The sequence below is a fragment of the Canariomyces notabilis genome, assembly GCF_033297395.1.
Source record: "Canariomyces notabilis strain CBS 508.74 unplaced genomic scaffold N656scaffold_18, whole genome shotgun sequence".
Lineage (NCBI taxonomy): Eukaryota > Fungi > Ascomycota > Sordariomycetes > Sordariales > Chaetomiaceae > Canariomyces > Canariomyces notabilis.
This window is the reverse complement of record NW_027041840.1, coordinates 221,848-244,582: the sequence shown is the minus strand read 5'-3', so window position 1 is coordinate 244,582 and position 22,735 is coordinate 221,848. Positions and strand designations below refer to the sequence as shown.

Below are 22,735 nucleotides of genomic sequence, written 5' to 3'. Positions count from 1 at the left end.
CAGCAAAATCCTGGCGGCGAGGCAGGTTCTGAAGACGACGTTACGATTATTGCTTGCAGTCGACGCAACTATCTGTCCATCCCGAATCGGACCAACAATTGACGCTAGCCATCCACAATCAAGCATCCACAGCAACTTACTGCACCCGCAGAGAATCACAGCGGTACTGTCCGGACAATGATGACCCCCACGCCCGAGAACACCGCCGGGGCCGCCCCGGGCCCCGAACCCGGAGGGAACGATGATCATCTGTCCCTTCCAACGACCAACAATCCCCACCAACACCACCAGAAAAACGACCGTGAGAGGGCCAAGGCCGGGCTGCGCATCCGCGACTGGGTGCGCTCCCCGCGGTCCGGAGAGTCCCGCCGCCCGAGCCATGCCGGGGCCGGGGCCGGCGCCGAGTCGGAGGCGAAACAGGCGCCGAAAACATCATCATCACGCTGCCACGGTGGTGGAAACCCGGCCGAACCGTGGTGGAAGATCCATCTCTTCCGAGGCATGGCCAACGACATTCGGAAGAGGGCGCCCTACTATCTCAGCGACTGGACTGATGCCTGGAACTATCGGGTTGTGCCCGCTACTGTGTACATGTTTTTTGCCAAGTAAGTTTACCTATCAGTAGGGAGTAAGTCTTTTGTGCTGTTTCATAAGAGAGAAAGACGAATTCAGAGTGAAGTTGGGCTTACATACTGGACTTTTACTTGTGTGTACATAAAGCATCCTGCCCGCCCTGGCCTTCTCGCTCGACATGTTCCACAAGACGAACATGCAGTACGGCGTCAACGAGGTGCTGCTTGCCTCGGTCCTGGGCGCGGTGGTGTTCTCGCTCCTGGCCTGCCAGCCGCTGGTTATTGTCGGTGTTACTGGGCCCATTACCGTGTTCAACTAGTATGTGTCTGACTTCCGCTGCTCCCCCTCTCATATCCTTGACGGACGGGATCGGGTCGAGACTGACCGCTACTCAGTACTGTGTACGATATCATGATGCCCACCGGTACCAACTACCTGGCATTCATGTGCTGGATTGGCATGTAAGCTGCTGCTGCTGCTAATGTAAGGGGGGAAAGAAAAGGGGAACCGGAACACTGACTTCTCCTGACGGTAGATGGTCGCTCATATTCCACTGGATCTTGGCCGTCACCAACTCGTGCAACTGGCTGCGCTACGTGACGCGCTTTCCCTGCGACATCTTTGGCTTCTACGTGGCCTTCATCTACCTGCAAAAGGGCATCCAGATCCTCGAGACGCTCGGTGACGAGGAGCCCTTTTACCTCTCTGTCGTGGTGGCCCTGCTCGTCTTCGCCATCGCCTACATCTGCGGCGAGCTCGGTCGGAGCAGTCTGTTCCGCCACCCTGTGCGCGTCTTCCTGAAGGACTACGGCACCCCGCTGACCGTCGTCTTCTTCACGGGCTTCGTCCACATGGGTAAGATGAGGCATGTCCCCATGGAGACGCTGCCGACGAGTACATCCTTCATGCCCACCGTGTCTGAAAGGGGCTGGTTCATCCATTTCTGGGATATTCCCGTCGGCGACATATTCATTGCCATCCCCTTTGCAGTTCTGCTGACCATCCTGTTCTGGTTTGACCACAATGGTGTGTCTCTTCCCCTCTCTTCTATCCTACTTCCCTCTAACAAACCCACCAAGTGTCCTCCCTCATCGCCCAAGGCACCGAATTCCCCCTGAAAAAGCCAGCCGGCTTCCACTGGGATCTCTTCCTGCTAGGCCTCACCACCGGTGTTGCCGGCTTGCTCGGCCTGCCCTTTCCCAACGGGCTCATCCCGCAGGCGCCGTTCCACACCGAATCTCTCTGCGTGACCGAAGTCGTCCACGACAAACGCATCGACGACAACGGCAACAACCCCAACCCGACGTACTCATTCCGGCCCGTATACGTGGTCGAGCAGCGCCTGTCGAATCTGGCGCAGGGCCTGTTGACGCTCGTGGCCATGAGCCCCCCGCTCCTCGTCGTCCTGCACCTGATCCCGCAGGGCGTGCTGGCGGGGCTCTTCTTCATCATGGGCTTCCAGGCGCTCGAGGAGAACGGCATCACGGCCAAGCTGCTTTTCCTCGTCCGCGACAGCGCCCTGACCCCGCCCAACCATCCCCTCGCCATCGTCAAAAGGTGTGATGACAACGGCAAGCCCCTCGTCCGCAGGGCCGCCGTCTGGGGGTTTGTCCTCGTCGAGCTGGTCGGCTTCGGCGCCACCTTCGCCATCACGCAGACCGTCGCCGCTGTTGGATTTCCCGTGTTTATCTTTTTGCTCATCCCCGTCCGCGCGCTGGTCCTGCCGAGGTTTCTTACTCCCGTGGAGCTGTCCGTCTTGGACCAGCCCACGGCCAGCCCTTTTACCCTGGAGAACGTCGGCGGCACGTTTGCCAGCGGTGGAAGTGGAAGCGGCGTGTACTTGAATGCCGACGAGGCTGGCGGGGGCGGTGGAGGAGGAGGACGGTCCGGGTCCGGGTCGGTGTCCGGCTCAGGCTTCTTCGGCGGTGGTGGTGGTGGCTCGGGTGGGGAGGACTACCTCGGTGCTTGCGGTCGGTCGGAGAAAGGAAAGGAGAAGGACTCGGAAGGCGGCGTCTGGGCTGGTGGTGGTCGGGGTGGCATCAATGATGACGGGTATGGTGGTGGGAATGGGAGCGGGCAGCAGAGCGAAGAGGAGCTTGCTGAGCTTGGGGAGGGTCGGATGGCCGGAGGTGTAAGGAGGAGGTTTAGCACCGTCAATCGGGAGGGCACCGTTTAGAATAGAATATTAGAAAGGAGGCTACCGGAATAGGAGCCATCGTCACGACGACGAGGAAGATGTTTGGGATCGTTGCTGCTAGTCACTCTTTCTTGTGCTTATTGTGCACTGCTCAGGTTTGGTTGATAGACAGAGGCGATCTCGTCCATCCAATCTTGTCGCAAGAGCGGGTGAAGCGTGAACCAATCCAGACAATACCACCGTTGATGGCGGATCTTGCCCTGAGTCGGATCTTTGATTTTGCCTTCCCGACACAGATCCGGTCAGCGCGAACACAGAGACCTGATGGTGATGCGGCCCATCGCAGACTTGGACAGCTCTGCTTCTGACCGTCAACTTGTAAACCCGATCAAGACGGATTGGAGAAGAACTCTGACTCCTTCTTTGCAGTCCAAGAACACACAGATCAAGCGATCTCTTCTACTTGACTAGGAACCACCTGGAGAGGCAATATTAAGACATCATCTCGACTATCTCCAACCCAAGCGCACAAGGGGCTAAACCGGGCACAGCAGGCTCCATGAAAATGTTGCAATATCCTGCTTGCATAACAAGCACAGCGGCCAGAGACTACTTCACTTTGGAACCGCGCTCGAGTCTGACGACAGTGATTTCGATAGCCATCACCAGCTCGTAAATCGTGCTTCATCTTCATTACTCGTGCAGACATGTTGTGCCCGACACTATCAAACACAGCGCAATCCCGTATTACCCGCAGCGCTCTCGCCTTGCCAACCAAGGTCTGGGTCTTGGGCATCGGCTTAATTTGTGCCTGGCAATCAAGACGTATTAACGCAAATATGTTTGTTGGGCTCTTCTTCATCTACCATGAATCATCTTAGATGAATGGGATCCCGTTACGATTCATTAGGGGGCTTTCCGGCGTCAATGTGGCTTCATGGAAGCGTCCAGGAGGCCGAACAGCTATCTCTGCAAAACATTAAAGGGGCTCGTTTCCCTCGGGCCAAACCTTGTGGTTGTAAGAGGAAAACTTGGTCATAGCAGCCACTTTGCGACTACCCCCCTCGCCAGCGACAGTGGGGCGCCGGAAGGTTCGGTAGACGTGGGAAGTCGCTGGTACATCTGCTCAACCAGACAGTCATCACCCATCCACAGCCTGGCGGAATGCGACCCTCGAGCGGGCGGACGATGCGCCCCGGTCGGACTAGCCATTGCGGTTTACAGTGGCTAAAATCCTGGCTGCACGATGCCGACTTCTAGGTCCAATGTAGTTGTCTCCGGCGCTGTTCCCTGATGCCCGCCGGCTTGAGAAACGGAAGGTGTGAGCTAGAGGCCTAGCATAGCGGTGGAGACCAGGAGCTGATGGCATCGAAAGACGTCCAGTCAAAGTTGGCGCTTCCGTTTGACCAATACCTTCCTTGTCAGCCACCAAAAGCCGAGAAGCTGGTCCCTGCTGGTTGCACTAAGACCCTTGGCAGTTCGGGACTGCTGATGCTGCGAAGCCCTGCCATCGATCTGCTTCAACCAGATCTACGACATGGGGCGACGGGCCAATATGCCCAGGTTCGCCCTCCCGAAGCAGCAGGAGTTGCGCAATGTCTGGCGGATTACCGGGGCGGTGGCCTTGTTGAACTCGACCAGAAGCTCTGCTTAACCAGGCAGGTGCCTGGGTGCAAACGACGCACCCCATCACGCCCTGCTCGAAGCCGTCAGTCGTCCGGGCCCCCAGACAGACTTCCCATCGATGCAGCGGCTAGCGCAGGCTGACATTGATTGCAAGCACCTGTATGCTTGGACTCACCCAACCTTACAGGTACTCTTCAAGTAGAGCCGGTACTTTTGGGCGTGACATTCCATCAACGGCAGAACGCTCAGCCTATTCTCTTCGCGACTGTGCCTCATCATCGTCCCGTCGCTAGCAAGGCGGTGTGAGCCTCAGGCATCAGCTCTTCGGCTTTCGAATTTGGATGCCCGCCGGGTCAGTGCATCCTCTTGCGTGCTGTAATCCAGCCCTTGGCCCCCTGGCAAGCCAGACCCGACAGATAGATTGGATGCGGCAGAGCGGCGGCATTGGCAGCCGGAGATGGCCAGCGGTAGTCGTAGTCAGCAGCAGCAGCAGCAGCAGCAGTACGGTACCTAGTCGAAGCGGCAGCGGCAGCGGTAGCAGCATCAGTTAGGCAATAGACGCTTGCCAGCCGAGAGGGGAATTCGGAGATGGGCTGACGTCGGGGTTCGCACGGGGTCCCTATGGGGTAGACAAGTTCGCTTCCATCCAACAAGGCACAGCCAATTTAGCCGAATGAAGCGTAGATTGACTCTGAACCATCAGAACGCTCAACCAGGTCATGGGTCAAGGGGTGGAAGCATAGGAGCCAGGAAACGGGCCGCCGAGTAGGCATCGACGAGGGTGTGAAAACGGGATACAGCTGAATTGAGGAGGATGCGGCATCCGGATACTCACTTTGGCCGATTGCAGCATCTCGCGGCGTCTTTCCTTTTTCCTCTTTTCTTCTTCCTCCTCTGTTCTCCATTTCTGCTGTTGACTGGCAAGCTGCTCTTTCTTATTCAGTTCGGCGCGCAAATGATGCCCCGATGCGAGGGCCAGGCACGCGCCTTCCCTCGCTACCGTCGTTTGGTGACATGTTGCAGACCTGGGTCCGGCTGCCTAGGGTGCAGAGACAGTAACAGAGCAGGATCGCTTCCATGTCTTATACGCCTCGCACCTTCCGCCTCCACGCAGCGCCCACACACGTGATTCCCATAGATAGAGAGTCGCCTTTGTGCGCTACGAAGGACAGTGGCCCCGTTAGGCCTATTAGTCGAGAATCTGTCAGCGACGGGACCTACTTGAGAAGGTTGTATCAAAGGGTGGAAGGGGGCTTAGGGCTGGTGTGCGTTTGTGGTTCTTGACAGGATGGTGGCAGCCGGTTAAGCTTCAGCCTAACCAAATCTGGCAGTTGCCCTGGCATGCGGCGTTGCCCGCTCCGTTGGCATGGTCAGTGCGCGCCTGGGCTAGCACTTGCACCTCGCTGACTTGTGCTCACTGCTCTGCCGAACTGCGACTGCCTCTTTGGAGCTCAACGTAGCTTCGTATGGACTCGAGGCAGCGGCACCTAGAACACCAGAGCACCAGTTTGCGCCATCTCCTTCTTCTTTGGCTTGACTTGCTACCTGGCTTTACAGCGTACATCTTTTGGTAATGGTCGATTGGCACCTGGCCGGCTTTTCGGGCTCTTCTGACTCTTGGGGCCACGACGGGAGCTAGCAGTTTTCCGCTTAGGTACAACTCCCGTGGTCTGTTTCAAGCGTTTCCTGCTACTGTCCTATTACATTCTTGCCGGGTTGCGCCCGTTATGAAGGGGAGCAGACGTTTAGGATATTCCGAGCCGTCCTCGAAAATGTCGTATTCGACCCGACGGGAAGCCGTTGAAACAAGCATTCATTTATCAGACCCGGGACTGGGGCACGAAATTTCCGGAGAACCTCGATATCCCGCATCGGTACTCGGGGTCGTTGGATCGCCTTGGCATGGTACCGGATCTCCCATGATCCCATCAACATCATCTTTCATCGGTCATCCCTTGTAGACATGTCCATCATCGGCGGGGATTCTAAAATGTGCCACGGATTTTTGGGCACGCAGCTTGGTGTGCTTCCAGGCCCTTTCCTCCGATACGAGATATGATTTGCTGCCGGAGCATATCATTTGATGTGGCTTACTTCTCTTGCAGTTCTCGGCGCGAGTTCTGGTGAGACTATCCATGGGCAGTGCCGGCTATAGGCTGCTGTCAACATTGACCCTGCTCGGTACTTTAGTGAACTCAGCTTCCACGCCCAAACCCACTTGGACGAAGGCTGGCCGGCCCAAGACAGTCGGCGTAGTCCCCCGTACAAGCATCTGGCCCTGATGCCCGTGCACAGCATGCTGGGTGTACTTGCAGCCGACATGCAAAACCATTTGCCAACCGAGCTGACAGAGGGTACCACTGCAGCATCTCTGCGCATCTAGCCAGCGGCGGGTGTGGTGATCGTCCAATGGATCATGGTGACAGGCTGCCCGGCCCAGCAGCTGAGAAGCCGTAGTCCGCCTCCTCCTTTTCGCTCGGATGGCGGGTATTGCGGATCACCCTCCCAAACATGTCCATCATCTCCCGCCTCCGCTGACCGCCGAGTGACGGCACCTACGGAGAGGGCCGGCAGCCCTCTATTCTTTTCACCAGCAACCGGCTCGCTGGAGGCGTACATACAGAGCTTTCCTTGGCGGGTCTGCAACCGCTCATCAACTCATGCGGCAGTGGACTTTCGATAGCTTCTGAGGGCAGTGGCATGCGCCGACTCCCAAGCCCGGTTTCTCTCTGCAGCTTGCCACCTTCAAAGGCGCCGTGGACATGGGCTATCCCCGGTAAAGTTACACCAGCGAAGCCGGTGTCTTGCAGGCACGGCTCTTCAGTTTGCAGAAACGGCTGTGAGGTGGCAACACGAGCTCTGGCAGTGAGACAGATGCCTGCTCTCGAGGTTATCGAGCACACTAGGGAACGTCGTGCAAGTCGGAGGCATTCCACCGTCTGATTCCGAGTTTTCCACTCTGGGGGCTAAGGTCACCCAGGGGGAATTCTCAACCTTGCTGGGTAATAGCCCTCGATTTCTGCACCTTCGCCCCGTATAATATACCTATGGCCAAGGCAGAGAGTTGATGGCCATGCACCTCGTGGCGCGAGGATCAGCCGACAACTCCCCGAATTTGCTTGGAGCAACAGGCCTTGGTGAGTTTGTGAACCTCTCCATCTCCCGGCTTTTGGTCTACTGTCGTAGGTCTGATACCGATATACCGATCCGGGAGATGCAGGCTGATGAGTAGCCGGCTGTATTCGACGTAGCAGCAGCACACGGCGACGAAGTCTGGTTGCATCATTCATACGTCGTGTTCCTACCCTCTTCCAGCCTTGCTCCTTGACGATCTTCCCAATCAGATGCGGCAGCGGCGTTCCATTCCGCAGTTAATGACGGGACACGTTTTTAATCTCGTTATTTTCCGATCGAACCTTTCCCCGGACGGCTCCAGCGCTAGGTAACATGGCGCAGGCTGATCTCTTCCCCGCGGTTTCAACGACAGCAGACGATACTACGGCGCTTTGCCATAGCAGGTTCGTCCAATGTAGCAACGTAGGCATGAGAGGCAGACCGCTTCCAGGTACTGTTGTGACAGAGTGCCCGGATGGATGCGACAACGGATACTCCTCAACGCACAATGGGTCGATGGCTGAACGGGGCAACCAGGAAAACACTTCCCAAGAGGGAAACATTCGAGACGCTCCTCCGAAGACTTCGGTGCATTCACATTGTCGGCAGCAGACAGCAGGTCCGTGCTAATCTCCATCAATTACCATTGACAGCCTACCTCACTCCGGAACCTTGAAGCTCGGGGAAGGCGGGGTGTCGATCTGCACAATCTACGCAAGAAGCAGTAGATACAGTACCTGGAAACGGTTTCTCTTGCGCCGTGCCAGTGGATTATCGCTATGGGGGGGCGCCAGGGTCAGTCAGTATGTATGCGAAATACAGCACCTACATACAGTCTAACCTGCACAAAAGAATCAACTCCGGAACCCCAATTTTGATGCTTATACCCAGGTTGATCTTACTCCCAGGTTGACACATAACCCTAACCCAGACTAAAAGTTGCCTAAATCGGGGTCAAAATGCCTATTTCCAGGGTCAAATGTTCGGTCCCCCGGCCATAGTTAGGGGTTCAACTATACTTTCGCCCACCTGTATATAAGAATACACCTGAATTTGTATGGGTTACTAAGCAAGATTCGTAAGAATAAGTCCGTTTCCCAGGTTATTCTTATTTGCCATACAAAATTGCTCGGGAACCCCGATTTTAATTCCTATACCCAGGTTATTCCTGTGCCTCGTATTCTTATGTGCAGGTAGACTCTGTACTACATACACAGTAGGTTAAGGCAGGGAGTTTATTGCGTGCATGATATGGCGCCTGATTGTCGCACAAGAGAAACACGGTAAGGGGATGCGGTCTGGTTCGACAGAGGGAAACGGGCCGTATGGGACGCATCCCGAGATGAAGCCTTGGCCCAGGACAGCCAACCAAGATGCAGAAAGGGGACGTTGCGGCGATGGCTCCTTGTGAGTCTGTACTGCACGTATGTACTCCGTACTTGTACCACATATGCAGCGAACAAGACTCCTCTAGCAACTGCTTTGTATCATTGACCGGGAAATTCGGCCGAGATTGGAGGAGACGGGCTTCAAGGTCTGCAAGCCATGATGAAACGAATCTGCGCTCATTCCGCCGAGAAGAGCTCTGGACATTTGGTTTCCGGGTAGTTTTGGCAAACCGAGAACTGCGGTGTAGTTGAACATCCAAGGAAGGAAAGCAGAAACGTTGAGCTAGATACTGTTCCTTCCGTAAGTACCGAAGCTCCGTTTCCACATTGCGACTCTGGCCAACGTTACATTTACGAAGACATCGAACCCCTTAACTGCCTGCTCCTCGCTTCCTCGATTCCTTCTTCTACAGACAAGGCGGTTGAGACTAGGTAATCGGAAAGGATGAAAACATAACCCAAAAGAGAATGGAAGCGAGTCTTCTCTGTTCTCGACTAACTAACTTCGCATCCGTAATAACACTAGGGGCGGTGGGGAGTGCAATGCTGCATTGCCTTTCTCCTCCTTATGTGTTCAAACTCATTGAATTATCGTCCCATTATTGTCACATTCACATCTCTCGTCCCTTTTCGCTCGGCAAGGCAGCCCACCAGCCCACCACCCTCTTTCTGTTTTGAGTTGGGGTTTTGCGGAGGATGAAGGAGAGAAAGCCATGCATGTGTGTATGTACTCGCTACCTACCTTATTTTCCTTGCTACTGCCGAATTGGGCGAGCTGCAAACAGTGTAACCCTATTTCGACCTTCCGGGAAGCACATACCGGCACTTTTTTCTTACTCTTTGTTGCGGTCGCACTTGCTTGTATGTACGTCCTACACAGTACTAGTATGGAAATTCGTTATGTAGTCGGCGAGTTTCGTGGTGATTGGAAAAGGGGGAGAGGGGAGGCTACCGCTTCAGGAAGGGAGAGAACCTAGACGGGAAGTCGCCTCCTCTGAACTAGAGGAGGGAGGATGGCTCTACTTCGAGCCGGCCACGTCGTACGGATAAAAGCAAGGCAAGTAAAGTAGCATGCGGATAATGCCGCGGTACCAAACGGTTCTCAGCAGTTGTTCACGTCTTTCTATGGTTGTATGTATGTACAGCAGAAGACATGGAGAACCACTTTGATCGTTCGTTCCCCTGGCCCTTCCATAGCTGAGATCTCCTTCCTTCTCACATTCCTCCCAGTCAAAATAACAGAAGGAACCAGCCACCCGGTTCAATGCAATTCCATCAAACAAGCAACGCTCCGCCCCTGGCCCTGAAGTAATTTCGGTCTTTTCTCGATCTTGAACCCTATCCCCTTCCGTACTTGATTTCCCTACCCTTTCCCAAGTAATGTAGCCACGCAAACCATAAAGCCACCCGCGCATTGCACATTGCACATGCAGACTGCCGGTCCCATTACAAGGCTCCGCGCCTGGGCTGTCGTTCGAATAAGTAAACCCGTAATCGATTTGGTATTTCGTTCTTAAGTGTCAGAATGGGGCTATTTGCCGTCGCCACACCGTCAAACCCACGTAAAGAACAACAACAAAGGAAATTGTCGATCGTGCCCTCGCGTGTGTGCGTTCAATCTCGGTTGGTGAGTTCGTGTCGAAGTGGGATCAGGCTAGGTTCTCCAAAGGAGGTGAATGGAAGCCGAAGAGCCAAAGTGTCTGGAGCCGAAAAGGCTGTATAAACGTGACGCACCCACGAAAGGTAACAAAGTACATTTGTTCGCGCAAACAAAGGTATATTGGGTATCTCGGTCGTCCTCGAGAACCCAGGAATCGAAAAGGAGCTGCCGAGAGGCTGATTTGGGAGGAGAAGCGAACGGGTCCGGCGGCCCAAGCAAGTACAAATTGCGGTATTCGAAGACGGATGAGAACGGCGGTTCAGAATCATGCTTCCCGTTCGACCAGCATCTGCTCCTGCCTGCCACTCGATCTACCCTACCACAGCTTTTTTCTCGTCCACAACGCTATGATGTCGTGCCGTATCCGCCAGACCCTGCGGTCGTTGCAGAAGACGTGCCCGGGTAACTCCGTTTACGCTTCATGCCCAGCGGGTCCTGCGAGAAATCTTCGCCACGGTCCCCGGAATTCTGCCCCTGGTGGCCTAGTCCTAGTGCGCTGGCCCCGAAAGAATCCCTCATCGGCGTCCTAGTCTGGAAAGCGTGCGAAAAATCGTTAGGCGGGGCGATGGGAGCGCTCATCTGGGGCATCGAGTAGTCTGCGCCTGACGATCTGAATCCTGGCGTGCGGGGGAGGGAAAAGTCAACCGGCGCGGTAAGGGGAGCCGATGGGAAGCTCGCTGTGTAACTGGAAGAGACACCGCCAAGCTGCGGTGTGGATGCTGTCCGCGGGCCCGGCGAATGCGTCGCCGACTGCAGGCTACCGGAGCCGATCGCGGATCGAAATTGTGTTCGCAGGTCTAGGCCCAGAGGAAGAGACGCCGAGGCGGCCCGTAGGCGTGAGTTCCGCTGCTGGTTCGCTTGTAGGCTCGATGACTGGAAGTTTGGATAGCTCAGGTGGGTTGGCGATTGGACGGTAGAACCTGTGAGATGTGCTTAGTTTAATGTCTCGGGTACTACTGTCTTCAACGCCCGGGTATTCAAAACCTACCAGAGTAATTGCTTGAGTCGTACCCGCCTAGGCCGCTTCCCGACGTTCCCCCCACCTGGTCTTGCTGGTATAGGCTGTTATGCCGACTTCCTATCTGGGGAGACGAATTCCCACCATGGTAGGTTGTGTAGTCAATAGAGTCCCGATTCCACGACATGCTCGAACGTAGCGGCGACTGTAGAGTATCGGAGCGCGACCTGCTCATTGTGTCGCGGAGCTGTAGGGGTTGTAACGGTCGTATTTGCTGTCGCGAATGATGGCCATGCAACTGAATCCCTGAATCTAGACTCGATTGTCGGGCAAACGGGTTCGACGTCCTCGGCCCTGCGCTCAGAGGCGCTGTTGAGTGATGACTTGAGTAGCTATAACGGTCGGTCGAGGTGGGGGAAAGCGGTGACAGGATGTCTGGGGTGCTGAGTCCAGCCGACGGGTTAAAGCCTATACTTCCAAATGCTGGGCTCAGACCAGTGGGCGAGAGGTGATCGTCGCCGTCCGGACGCCGCACGTCCACCATAAGCGGTCGCATCATATGGTCCGCATACGAGGAAGCTCCAAGGTCGACCGGTGAGGTGATGGGCGTTCCCAGCCCGTGAAGCGCGCCATACGGGGAATGGAGTGCACCTAAGCTGTCGAAATCCTCCGGAACTGCCCTCATCTTGATCATACGTTCTCGATCGTCCGCTGTCAATCGCTTGATTTTGGCGCGCCTGGTCGACTATCAGTATGTCTCTCGCCCCATGAAGCAAAGCCCGCGGCTCCTTTGAGAAGCATACCGGTTCTGAAACCACACCTGTACTTGACGAGGGCTGAGCCCGGGAATCTCTCGCGAGAGCCGTTCTCGGTGGGCCGCGTCTGGATGCGGCTGCTTTGCGAATTCGCTCATCAGGAACCTTGTCTGCTGGTGTGTAAGCCTAAGGGAAAATTAGCCGCTGTCGATTGTTCTATAAGGTGGAAATTCTGTCTTTTACCTGAAGCGCTTCATCTTTCGTCGCTGAGCCGTCCTCTCGGCCGCCGTCTGCGGCGGAGGTTGTGTTTCGCCTTCCCCTTCTCCCTCTACCATCTCTTCGTCCTCCACCACCTCTTCCTCCTCCTCTTTGACAAGAGTTTGCCCATCATTTCCCGCCTGGCTTGGAGCTGCCTCGGATACCTGGCCAGCCGAGGACACGGAACTCAAGGGGTTAGACCCGAGAGACATGCCTGGTGTCTCGGTCGAGGCCAACGATTCTTCATGCGTCGACTCAGCCGCCTTTTGCGCATACTGCTCTCCTTGATTCTCAGGCTGCTCTGGGATCGGAGATGGCTGTTTTGGTGGCCGCAGACCCAAGGGATCTAGGCGGTGTCCCAAAGGGGACCTCTCCGTCTTTGGTGCCTCAATATCCAGGGGATTGCTTGGCGCAGGCACATTCCGTGGCTGCGCCTGTGATTCCGTGCTATCGGTCGAATTCGCCACATGCCCGTATGGCTGCGGAAAAATGGCGCTGTCTCCTGGCGGGAGAAACGAGTACTGACCCTGCCAGTCTGACTGCGTCACGGAGTCGAAAGTGTTCGACATGCGTAAGCTTTCGGCAGACTTGCGGAACGTGGTCTCAAACTTGCTGATAGACCAAGGACTCGGCTCCGTAGCGCTTTGCCTGGTAACAAGCATTTGGAACTGGCTGTCGGTTGTCGATCAGAAGAAGCAGAGCGAATCTCGGGTCGGTGTAGAAGGGACGGTAAAGCCGCCCCAGCTGTGCAATCGGCCTCCCTCGAGACTTAGGGGTAAAGAGCGACGAAAGGACTGGCAAGCTAAACGAGCGTTGATGCCGTTCTGTAATGTACGAATGATCAGAGACCAGGGACGCACATCATCGACTGCAACACCAGGTAGGCGGACCTGCTACCTTTGGAGCCCCAAGTGTGGTACGCGGTAGATCTCCGCCCACAAGATACTGCAGTCCGGAGCCTGGTAAAGGGCCGGGAGACGTTTGCGATGTCCAAGTTTGGTCCGGATTGGACTGTCGCTGTCGCCTTGAAGATTCCTAACCGCTTCCCCGGACTTTGTCGAAACTCAAACTTAGATAGCCCGCTGAAGATGGTGAGCGTCGGGCCGAAGGCGAGATCCTCGGGCTGATGTGTAGGTGTGTCGTACCAAAGGGCGAAGAGGTCCACCCCTCCAAGCGAAGATCAGACTGAGCCGCGCAGCCTTTAAGTTAGGATAAGAATTTCAAGGCACGGTTACAAGCCCCACGATCTACGATCTGTGCTTGTCTGAGTTTTTGTCGACCCGTAGTCGTCCGCTGGTTAGGAGGAAACCTTGCCCAAACCGCAGGAAAGGAAGAGATGACTTTGGCTTCGTAATCCCAGAGTCACGAACGGAGCTTGTACGTACGAAATTCGAGGAATCGAATTTCGCTTGGTCGGGCCGTCTGGTGTTTTATGATTCCTGGGAACCAGATCGAGCCGGGAGTTATGACAGTCTTGAGGGCTGCCCTTGGTGGTATCAAGGCCGTTTCCCCAGGGGGCCCTTCCTTAACGTAGAAGAGAGGTGGGATTGACACCGGCGGAGAACCCTGTCACACGGAGAGAGGCACGTCAAGTCCGCATTCGAATCCAAGGCAGGGTCTGCACGGGCAGCCGTAACAATGGATAGGAATGGGTTGAAGAGGTGGGGGAGGCAAGTGCGCGAGATCGGGGTACCTGGTACCTGACAGAAGGTTATAACGGCAGCTGGCCGCAGGGCCACGTCTGGAGATGATCCCTCGGCTAGACGAAAACCGCGAATTAGACGCTCCGCTACAATAATATCGGATTCCCAAGAGATGGGATAGGTGCTGAGCCACAGAGTTCTCCTGCTCTTGCTAGGGGTCAATGGTAGCGTAGACATAGCGACAGGGCTATATCGTCAGAAGCTGGGTCATAACGTTAGGAGATCTCGGCTGAATGGCTAATGCCGTGCCAGGACATCAATGGAACCAACAGGGATGACTGGTGCCACGCAGTGAGAAGAGCCGAGAAAACGGACTGGCAAAACGTAACCAGATGCCAAGCCCAGCGTCGAACAAGCGGCGTAGACAGGGCCACTGAAAAAGGAATCAGGAAAAGACGGCTGCAGTAAACGCCGCTGGACTTCGGGCACAGAACAATGCACGCGTGAAGGTGGTTTAGGCAGTCCTGGGATGGGCGAGAGCCTGTTTCGAGCCAATGGCGCCGACACAAGGCTCCGATGCGCTGGGCATGAGAAGACGCGGTTCAACCACGAGATACGGTCAGGCTCCGTGAGACCCCCGGGGCGAGAGCGTCCCAAGCTGCATCGGTAGGGAGACAGAGACTGGCATTGCTGTCTTACTGAAGAGGGCAGCGTGGACGCGGCCAGCCTAACGGCTTCCCTGGAGCCAGCAGTCCTAGAAAGCCGCAGCACGAGGCCGAGGGGCATTCGCAGAGATGCAGAGAAGGGTACATACGGTACTGGGCGCGCATGGCATCCCGGCTGGGGCGCTTGCGAACAACTGATTGGTCCTTGACGACATTAGCTTGTGTCGACTCCACGGAAGAAAAGCATGAAGCCCGTTGTAGAAGGTTCTCACCTCAAGCCAATCGCGGACCTTCATTTCCTAGGCGAGGGGGGGTGTACAATACAGTACTTTGCCTGCTTCTTGGTCCGCGGGGAGAGGTGCGAACGGAGGGAAGGCCGCACCGAAAAAGGGTAGGTAACCAGGGGGGTGGATGCAGATCGGATCAAGAAGCGACAGGGAAAGTGTAAGGTACGCTGACAGTGTCTACCGCTGAGCAGACACTTTTAGGTAAGATCGAGGGAGCGGTTGCTCGAAGCGGCAACTCTGCCCTGAATGAGATGGTGGTGCGGGAAGTGGGGAGAGAGGATTCATGATGCTTGGCCCTGGCACAGGTGGAGGATCGCTGATGGGCAGATCTGTCTTCCTGCCGGCATCTGATCCAAGGGGGGAGGGGGCCTGACGCCTTGTCGTAGCAGTGGCGGTGGCCCGGCGCTGTAGACGGCCGTGTCCGCCGAAAAGAGAACCTCTAGCTCTGTCAAGGTATGCGCTGCATCTTTCTGAGGCATGGTCACCTCAAGTCTGCATCGAGCTTGCACAGTTAGGATCGAGAAAACCCCTCGTCGGGCAGGCAAGCGGGCACCCCTGTTTGCGTTTGTACTGCATACTACATAGTATGGCTGGGCCCGCTTCTGGTGTCAAGCGGAGGCACGCCAACGGCCGCGGAGGCCAAGAGGCGACGCTCTGCGCTTAATGGCGCTGATTGTATTCAGATCATTCAGGGCTTAGCGGAAATAGGCGTGCGGCTTTTGACATAGCCGCGGCAATTGATCAGGCTGCGCTGTCGCACCATGCCCTAGCTGCGTATGCTCTCCCGTCAGAAGCAATGCCGGCGCGGCTGGGGAAGCGTCCAGGGGGGGCGTCTGGGGAGCGTCCGGGGAAGGCCTGCGATGATATCTGGAGCTAGCTAGTAACCTTGAGGGCGCAGACGGCCGGCCAGTCTTGCTGTTGGGATACAGCGCCGAACAACCGCAGGCTGATCTGGTAGGCAACCACCAGACCAGGTAAGCAGAGATGAAGGGAGACTCTGCGGGGATTGGCGCTACAGCACTGTATGGTGTGAGGTACAAAGAGAACCATGGTAAGCGGGCCTGAGGCAAGGTGTCGTGCAGCCAGAGCGTCGCATTGAGAGAGGGGGCAGGATGGCGACGCGAGCAGTGTGTCGCGACAGGTCGGACGCCCTAGTCCGGGCTAGTGTATCGAGACTCGGCGGTGGCTGCCAACGGTCTAAGAATTTGTTTTTGCTGGCCGCACCGGGGTGTGTGTCTACCAACAATCTCTAATCCGGAGTTGGACGTCACTCCAGACCAAGCCCATGCTTGTCCGAACAAGGGTTGACTCCCATGGTTTCATCAGGGGCGTAGCTAAAGGTAACCGCTGGCGAGTCGCGACACCTACACCCACAAGCAGGCAGGGCGATGAGCAAGTCATCGCGCGCTATTGTGGAATAAACAATGTCCTCAAGACCGTATTTGCTCCGCCGTGTAGATCTTGTCCGGCTATCTTCCTTCTAGGCGGCTTCCATGGCAGGGTGGCAGGGTGCAGCATCCAGGCTCACGTTAGTGCGATTATCGGGTCCGGTCGATGCTTTGCCCTTTCCACTAGCTTTTCTCGGACCGCTTTCAGCGCGCCAGGCGGGCCGCAATTCTTCCTGTCACAGACCAGCCTCCCCGCGTCAGGTATTACGGTAGCCCTGATCCGCCAGCATCCCGAAAAAGACTTGGTTGTTGGGGCCGGGAGTATCTCAGACTTTTGCTGTCGAGATGATGCGCTCGCGACCAACGAAGCACGCAGTTGGGCGATACTTCCCTAAAACCAGGCCCCGAGATAGACGACCGCCAGAATCGTTTCTTGCCCCGTTTCTTTGGCAGCGAGCGATGGACCATGGAAAAGTGTACGTATGATCTTGTCCCTTTTGGGGGCTGTTGTGTTACGGTGGCTTGCAATGACACATTGCAAGCCCGACGTCGAAATCACCGTGTTTGGGACCGGAAACACAGGCTTGCCAATTATGTTGAATGGTGAGACGAAAGAGGATTGGGCATCCATGATAGCTCATTTGCTAAGAGTTGATAGCCTTGGTTGTTGCAGGAAGCTGGGATGAAATTGTGGGTTTGGGCAAGATGCGTTCGGACGAAATGGGCTTGCACATACTCCATCTCTCGACGTATGTCATAGAGTGAGCCACCCGGTCTAAGATGATTCTGAGACACCACGAGGAGAGCTTGCCTGGCGAAGTGATGGCTTGTTAGGCAAGGGACGACCCTTCCTTCTTACACTCATGCCTTCCCATAGGTCTTTCCGCCTAGTACACGGGTCCAGCTTGTATGTACTGTATGTACATACAGAACAATACAGAAACCGATTGATAATAATACCTTCAATAGTATCCTAGAGCACTCACCATTTCTCTACTAGTGCCGTCCTATCGAGCGATATATATCTTGGCCGATTTGCCCCGTTCGAGATGGAGAAAAAGCAACGGGGAATTGCGGCCTAAAGGGACTGTCAATTATCACCTGAGGGTGTCAAGTGCACCATAAGCACTGCCGAGGTGCTGTAGACAGAGTAGAGTATGTATGTACAGTACCTCCGTACATCAGGCCATCTTCTCCTGCTGTAATGAGATAAGTGCAATTGAATCTTCGCAACTGCCCTGAGCAGTTTCAACTAAGATTTGATGCACTAGCTTTGTGTTGTAACCCACCTTACGGGCAGCAGAGCTGGGCAGGCAACTGGGGCCAATTTGCGTAGGGTTGAGGTGGATGCTTTGGGGCGGGAAATCCAAACGGCGCAGGATAGACACACACCGGTGAAGTGCGTCCTTTTTCCCTGCTTCTTTTCCTGCTGCCATCCGCCAGATTAATAAGGATCGCAAGGTACACCAAAGGTGGCAGATCTTCCGTGTCGCACGGTGGCGCTACGCATCATAAGGTGCGTTTGCCTCATGCGAGCAGCTAACGTTTGGTGAAGTCAACACGCTTTGGAGGACATTCCGGGGCGGTGACAGCGAGCTCGATTCTCGAATCGGAACGAGCCGACGAGTAACAAACGGACTAGTGCCCTGCGTCGCTGTTTGTGAGAGAATAGCCCAAGGCTTTCCATGTCATGCTCACTAAACTGACACTGGGGATTCGACTTCACTGGCGACTTCCTCTGCGGCCGGCTCTGAGCGCGAAACGGACAAAACTGCTCGGGTGGAATTGCCATACGGTGAGATGCTTGAGAGTTTGTGAGAAGACTCGGAGTCTGGAAGCCCGGAAATCTGATCGGAAAAGATCTGAGTGGCGCACACATTTCTGGAATAGCGAGACGGGTGAGGCGGGGCCAAGGGGCGCCAGCGCTATTCCCATTCGAACAGGACCCACACTAGCTTCGTTGTGCCAATCGCCTACCTACTGTGGTAGGCTCCACCGAGGGTTTGAGTGTGTTCCTGCTTTCACAAACACAAGCTACCTAGGTGAGCTAGGTAAGGTGAGTAAATGGAACCTCGCACGCCACCTAGATACAATGGAATGATTTGCACTCCAACTACCTAACACAGCGTTGCCTAGCAGTCAAATATTGGCCGGGCCTCTGCTATTCCAGGTTGAGACATCAATCTTTACCTGACTCAATAGGTATTCCTCAAATACCGTACTTAATGTCCAAACTAGACATTCCGCCTCCCTCCGTCAGAGCTACCTTCCCAGCGCAGCACGGAACTGACGAATACTGCACGCGGCTCTCTCGGCAAATCCGGACGGATGCCTTGCAGTTGCGAGACATCGGGCCGGCGCCCTGACGTGCCGCTAAGCACAAGTAGGCTCGTGTCCAGGTGCTGATCTACCACACAACATGCACTCGACTATGCCCGAAAACTGGAGCAGCTGCGCTCAGCACTTGCCTGGGACAGACTAAGCCTGTCCCCAATTCGCATTGTCTCTTTCTGTCTCAAAGACTGAACTATGAAGCACATCCAACGCCGGTATTCGTATTTCTTGTGCGGTCCACAGACACCCCAGCTTGCTCGGCCGTACAATGACTTTGGAACTAAAGGTACTTGTGCCGGGGCTGATTTTCTGCGACCGCAGCAGCGTCGCCCGTGTGCCACGAGTGACTACGCCGCGAATGCTAGAGACAGGCGGGCACCCGCTCACCTGGCCCCCCCTTACCTAAGTTGGCCCAACTTGTTTTGTTGTAGGTCGAGCTAACCCACTGGCAGACATCGTTTTGATAGTCGATTAGGGTCCATTGCCGCGCTGCAAGGCTGAGTGTGGCGTAAGGCTGAGAGACGGAGTGCTCCGTCCTCTGCTGAGATAGACCGACCCGATGTCTGCAGAATAGGCTATTATCGACAAAATCCCGCTTCAAATCGGCTCCCGCCCTCACGATTGGCGTCCTTGTCGCTGTCATTTGAAAAGTACGAGGTTCTGAGCTAGAACCCAGGCAAAACGGCGCTTACGGCTGCTGCGACTCGCAGTCTGAAGATAACAGAAACCCGCTCAGTATGCTCGACTCTCGCGGATGGCCACTATTGCCGGCAATGCCCCTATTGAGCGTCAGCGGTAACCTGGGACTAGTGTCTTCGATTGTCCCACATTAGGCTCCCACTAGAGCCGCCACGTGGGACAAATACGAATGCTGCACAACCATTGTGACTTCCGGTCTGCGCGGAACGCGTGTCCGCAGATGAGTCCCAGCCAGAAGTTTCTGTCACGAGAGGACTGGATCCAGAAATGCTGGTGATCGGCCTTTAGCTGCTTATTGAGGATGCAGCAACCCGTTCGGTCGTCCAATGGCCAGCCATCCTAGCCCTCGATGTGCAGTCTCCACGTGCTCAGGTCGAGGGAAAGAAGGGGCACTATATTTCGGGCAATCAATCTTTGCTGACCTAATCATGAGCAGCCGGTGGAATGGGACGAAACACAGAGATAGCGAGCACGACTTTCCGGGACTGACGCTTCTGAGCTGCTGCTGCTGCTCTGCAGTGCTTTCAGAGCGAAGCGCTTTTGTCTGATTCGGAGCTCTAGCCGTCCCGTTAGGTCTTCGCCAGAAGCTTTGGTGCAATATGGGGTCCCAGTCTTTGCTCTAGACGTGGACGTGGAGCATGTGTCTCTCGGCTGTCGCCTTTAACCGCATTTTCCCCACGGCCAGACACTTATGCAACTGGATGGATCGAACAGGTCGTTCCAGCCAGCATACTTCAGACGAAGAGAGTTTCGCTGCTCCTGAGCGCAACTAGCTTGCAGTTTGACCAAACGGAGGTGCCTCCGTTTTCTAATGCCGTGCATGCGGTCATATAGCCACTTGTGTTATCGTCGCCGAATGTCCGCGGCGCCTCGTTGAGGTCGCCGGTGTCTCTGCCAGCAATTGGGGGCAGGCCAGAGGCGGGCATCCTGTGATAGCGCGGCATTACCCGACACTGGGGGGGGGGGGGGGGGCAACGACTGACGGCGGCCAACCAAGTCATGCGGTTGTCCAGAATGTGCAACATCGTGCAGGAACGGGAGACACACGGCTGGTGGGTGCAGAGCGCGTGCGGCACGGTCGGCGATGCTGGAGCCTGCCTGCCCGACTACACGGATTCCAGTTATGACCTTTGGCGCCGCATATTCCTGTCAACAGAGTGCGGGATGGGTCTTCCACAGTTACACTGCTAAACCCAGATGGCCACAGGAGACTTTGGCGACTTGGAGGTCAATAAAAGCTACATAGCGTATCGATAAGGCACGAGCACTCCGTCCTCTCAATAACGCGTATCCCCTGGAGCTGGTCAGGCGCCATATTAATATCAACCCGTGCGGATTGCATGGGGGAACGCTTTGGGTTGGCGGCACGACGAGTCGATTCGCTCCCTGGTTGAATCCCGTCAGGAAGAAGCCCGCACCGTGCAGTGAAGTCATAGCTCGCAGTGAGCAAGTGCAGCATTCAGCCCTCGTCCTTAGGTTGGAGACAGTGCGCAACATGGGGAGCGCTGTGAATATACCCCTTATGGTATGGGGCTCGCACGCGAACCAGCCTGCCTCATAGCCCCTCTCGGCACATCGTCGACCTTCCTCTCAAGGCATGGTCGTCCTTTCTGGCTTGCATTTTGTTGTTCAGCTCCATTGCATTGATGTATGTGACCCTTCACGGTGTGGGCTTCCGCAAACCCTTAGCCGGACGAGTAGGATCCAAACTTTGTCGTCCAGTCCCGTAGGTTAGGTCTGCCCACGGGCTCGTCAAGATGCGAGATCTGGATTATGCTGTATAGCGGGCAGACCAACCGTCGTACGAACACCGCTCTCGGGATCTGAGTTGCCCTGCAGCATTGGGTCTGCATGAGCAAGGAAACAAGCTACAGCTATGGCAAGCACATGGAGCTGACATTGATCGTTTGATGTTGAGAAACGAGCTTCCAGCCCTTTTCCGAGGGCACCGGCGCGCTGGTTGTACTCAGATCTCTCTCATGTCTGTTGATGAGCTGTGTCATGGAGATTGTTCACATTAGTGGCCAGCGGCACTCGCTAGCCCTGAGCGTTCAAGAGGAGGGCTACTGTACCTCCAGCGGGTGGCTACATCGTGATGACGGGCACTAATAGCCCTTCCTAGAAATGGACAGCAGCGACGTTTTCCAGAACCGCGCTCAGAATTGCGCCAGAGACGGCGATGAAGACCTATGCGACAAAGCCGACGCCAGCATGAAGCTGTTTCTGACCAGTTTCATTTTGCTGTTATACACGCTTGGTTCAATCTCGTCCGTCAGCCAGAGCCTGCTTGGTCTCACAGCCACCCCGTTCTTGTCCCCTGAGGTTAACGTTGAGTTTATCTCAACTGCCAAAACGTCGCCTGGCTTCCAGGTTTTATCGACAACAAGACTCGGGTTCTTGGCCTCGTCACCTCTATTCTCGGAGATCTCTCGCATCCCACATGCGGGTCTATGCCGCCACAGCTGATTTGGAACATCCGGCGGATAAATGTACGGAACAGTTGTCGAGTTTGTCCGTCCCACAGCTTGCCGCTATTCGTCAGCATGGAAGCGTCACTGTTTCGGGAATTTCTCCAGTGGTTGGGTTCTGTCGATGTTGTTTCCGCTCATCATCCAGGTTCAGGCTGCTGACTCAGTTGCTCGATTAGCAGAGTGCGATATGCGTGGAGCTGGTGCGCCTGCATGCCTTGCTTGCATAGGCACGGGGTTTCACGCAGGAACGCGATGCGTCTCTTGCCTCCGTTCGCGGCATGCTCTATAGCATGAGCCCGGTATGGCTTCTACAGAGCGGGTCTGGGCACGCATTATCTCCCTCATCAGCTGACGACTTGCGCGTTATCCGTGGTTTCTTTGGGGAGCCTCCCGTTTTAGGGAAGAACAACCTGCTGATTTGGGGGCGGGGATTAATCCGGTACTCGCATCTACATCCGGAGCCGTCAGTCACAGCCCGGCCACTGCTCTCAGCCAGCTAGCTAGCCAACAGCGGGCGAACGTGTTCGTCCGGTGCGGGTGCGGATGCTTTGATCTGGTGGATGCACCAGAGATCTCCTTCCAAGCTTGGACCGTTCGCTCGAGCTTCCGGCTGGGACAGCCGCTGATATAGCCCTATATCATAACTTCTTGGGCAATCCGCTCTCCATCCGCAAGCGAGGCCGCCGGGCACCAAGCGATCTCATCACGCGTCTCGCGCGTGACACAGGTTCTTTGCCCTGCTTTCTACTTTAAGGTTTACATTTCTTGCCGAGATCCCG

At 55.6% G+C, this 22,735-nt stretch overlaps 5 protein-coding genes across 5 annotated transcripts; 4 read left to right on the top strand and 1 right to left on the bottom strand.

Moving 5' to 3' along the window:
* Positions 1 to 180: 180 nt before the first annotated feature.
* Positions 181 to 2,749, top strand: N656DRAFT_846696 (uncharacterized protein; the record flags this gene model as incomplete). Its single annotated transcript, XM_064819240.1, has 5 exons — positions 181 to 605; positions 721 to 891; positions 969 to 1,034; positions 1,109 to 1,599; positions 1,653 to 2,749. The coding sequence occupies 5 exons, from the start codon at positions 181 to 183 to the stop codon at positions 2,747 to 2,749; spliced, it is 2,250 nt and encodes a 749-aa protein (XP_064668241.1).
* Positions 2,750 to 5,463: 2,714 nt separating this feature from the next.
* Positions 5,464 to 6,362, top strand: N656DRAFT_196190 (uncharacterized protein). Its single transcript, XM_064808847.1, has 3 exons — positions 5,464 to 5,601; positions 5,668 to 5,906; positions 5,979 to 6,362. Exons 2-3 carry the CDS (start codon positions 5,803 to 5,805, stop codon positions 6,295 to 6,297), a joined length of 423 nt encoding a protein of 140 aa, XP_064668240.1. The 5' UTR covers positions 5,464 to 5,601; positions 5,668 to 5,802; the 3' UTR covers positions 6,298 to 6,362.
* Positions 6,363 to 10,843: 4,481 nt separating this feature from the next.
* Positions 10,844 to 13,131, bottom strand: N656DRAFT_713141 (uncharacterized protein; the record flags this gene model as incomplete). Its single annotated transcript, XM_064811872.1, has 4 exons — positions 10,844 to 11,418; positions 11,487 to 12,193; positions 12,260 to 12,397; positions 12,455 to 13,131. The coding sequence occupies 4 exons, from the start codon at positions 13,129 to 13,131 to the stop codon at positions 10,844 to 10,846; spliced, it is 2,097 nt and encodes a 698-aa protein (XP_064668239.1).
* A 3,699-nt stretch (positions 13,132 to 16,830) lies between these two features.
* Positions 16,831 to 17,531, top strand: N656DRAFT_195401 (uncharacterized protein). The gene is made up of 3 exons (XM_064808846.1): positions 16,831 to 17,055; positions 17,111 to 17,213; positions 17,330 to 17,531. Exons 1-3 carry the CDS (start codon positions 16,935 to 16,937, stop codon positions 17,427 to 17,429), a joined length of 324 nt encoding a protein of 107 aa, XP_064668238.1. The 5' UTR covers positions 16,831 to 16,934; the 3' UTR covers positions 17,430 to 17,531.
* Positions 17,532 to 21,569: 4,038 nt separating this feature from the next.
* Positions 21,570 to 22,079, top strand: N656DRAFT_781441 (uncharacterized protein). Its single transcript, XM_064815583.1, has one exon. It carries the CDS (start codon positions 21,610 to 21,612, stop codon positions 21,949 to 21,951), a length of 342 nt encoding a protein of 113 aa, XP_064668237.1. The 5' UTR covers positions 21,570 to 21,609; the 3' UTR covers positions 21,952 to 22,079.
* Positions 22,080 to 22,735: the final 656 nt, after the last annotated feature.

What these genes read in the sequence shown, in the direction of transcription:
- N656DRAFT_196190 (XM_064808847.1), top strand. Translation starts at nt 5,803, where the DNA reads ATGGACTCGAGGCAGCGGCACCTAGAACACCAGAGCACCAGTTTGCGC. An exon ending in TTTACAGCGTACATCTTTTG is followed by an intron (nt 5,907 to 5,978) that starts GTAATGGTCGAT and finishes GGGAGCTAGCAG; the next exon opens with TTTTCCGCTTAGGTACAACT.
- N656DRAFT_195401 (XM_064808846.1), top strand. Translation starts at nt 16,935, where the DNA reads ATGATCTTGTCCCTTTTGGGGGCTGTTGTGTTACGGTGGCTTGCAATG. An exon ending in CTTGCCAATTATGTTGAATG is followed by an intron (nt 17,056 to 17,110) that starts GTGAGACGAAAG and finishes AAGAGTTGATAG; the next exon opens with CCTTGGTTGTTGCAGGAAGC. An exon ending in CTCTCGACGTATGTCATAGA is followed by an intron (nt 17,214 to 17,329) that starts GTGAGCCACCCG and finishes GCCTTCCCATAG; the next exon opens with GTCTTTCCGCCTAGTACACG.
- N656DRAFT_781441 (XM_064815583.1), top strand. Translation starts at nt 21,610, where the DNA reads ATGGACAGCAGCGACGTTTTCCAGAACCGCGCTCAGAATTGCGCCAGA.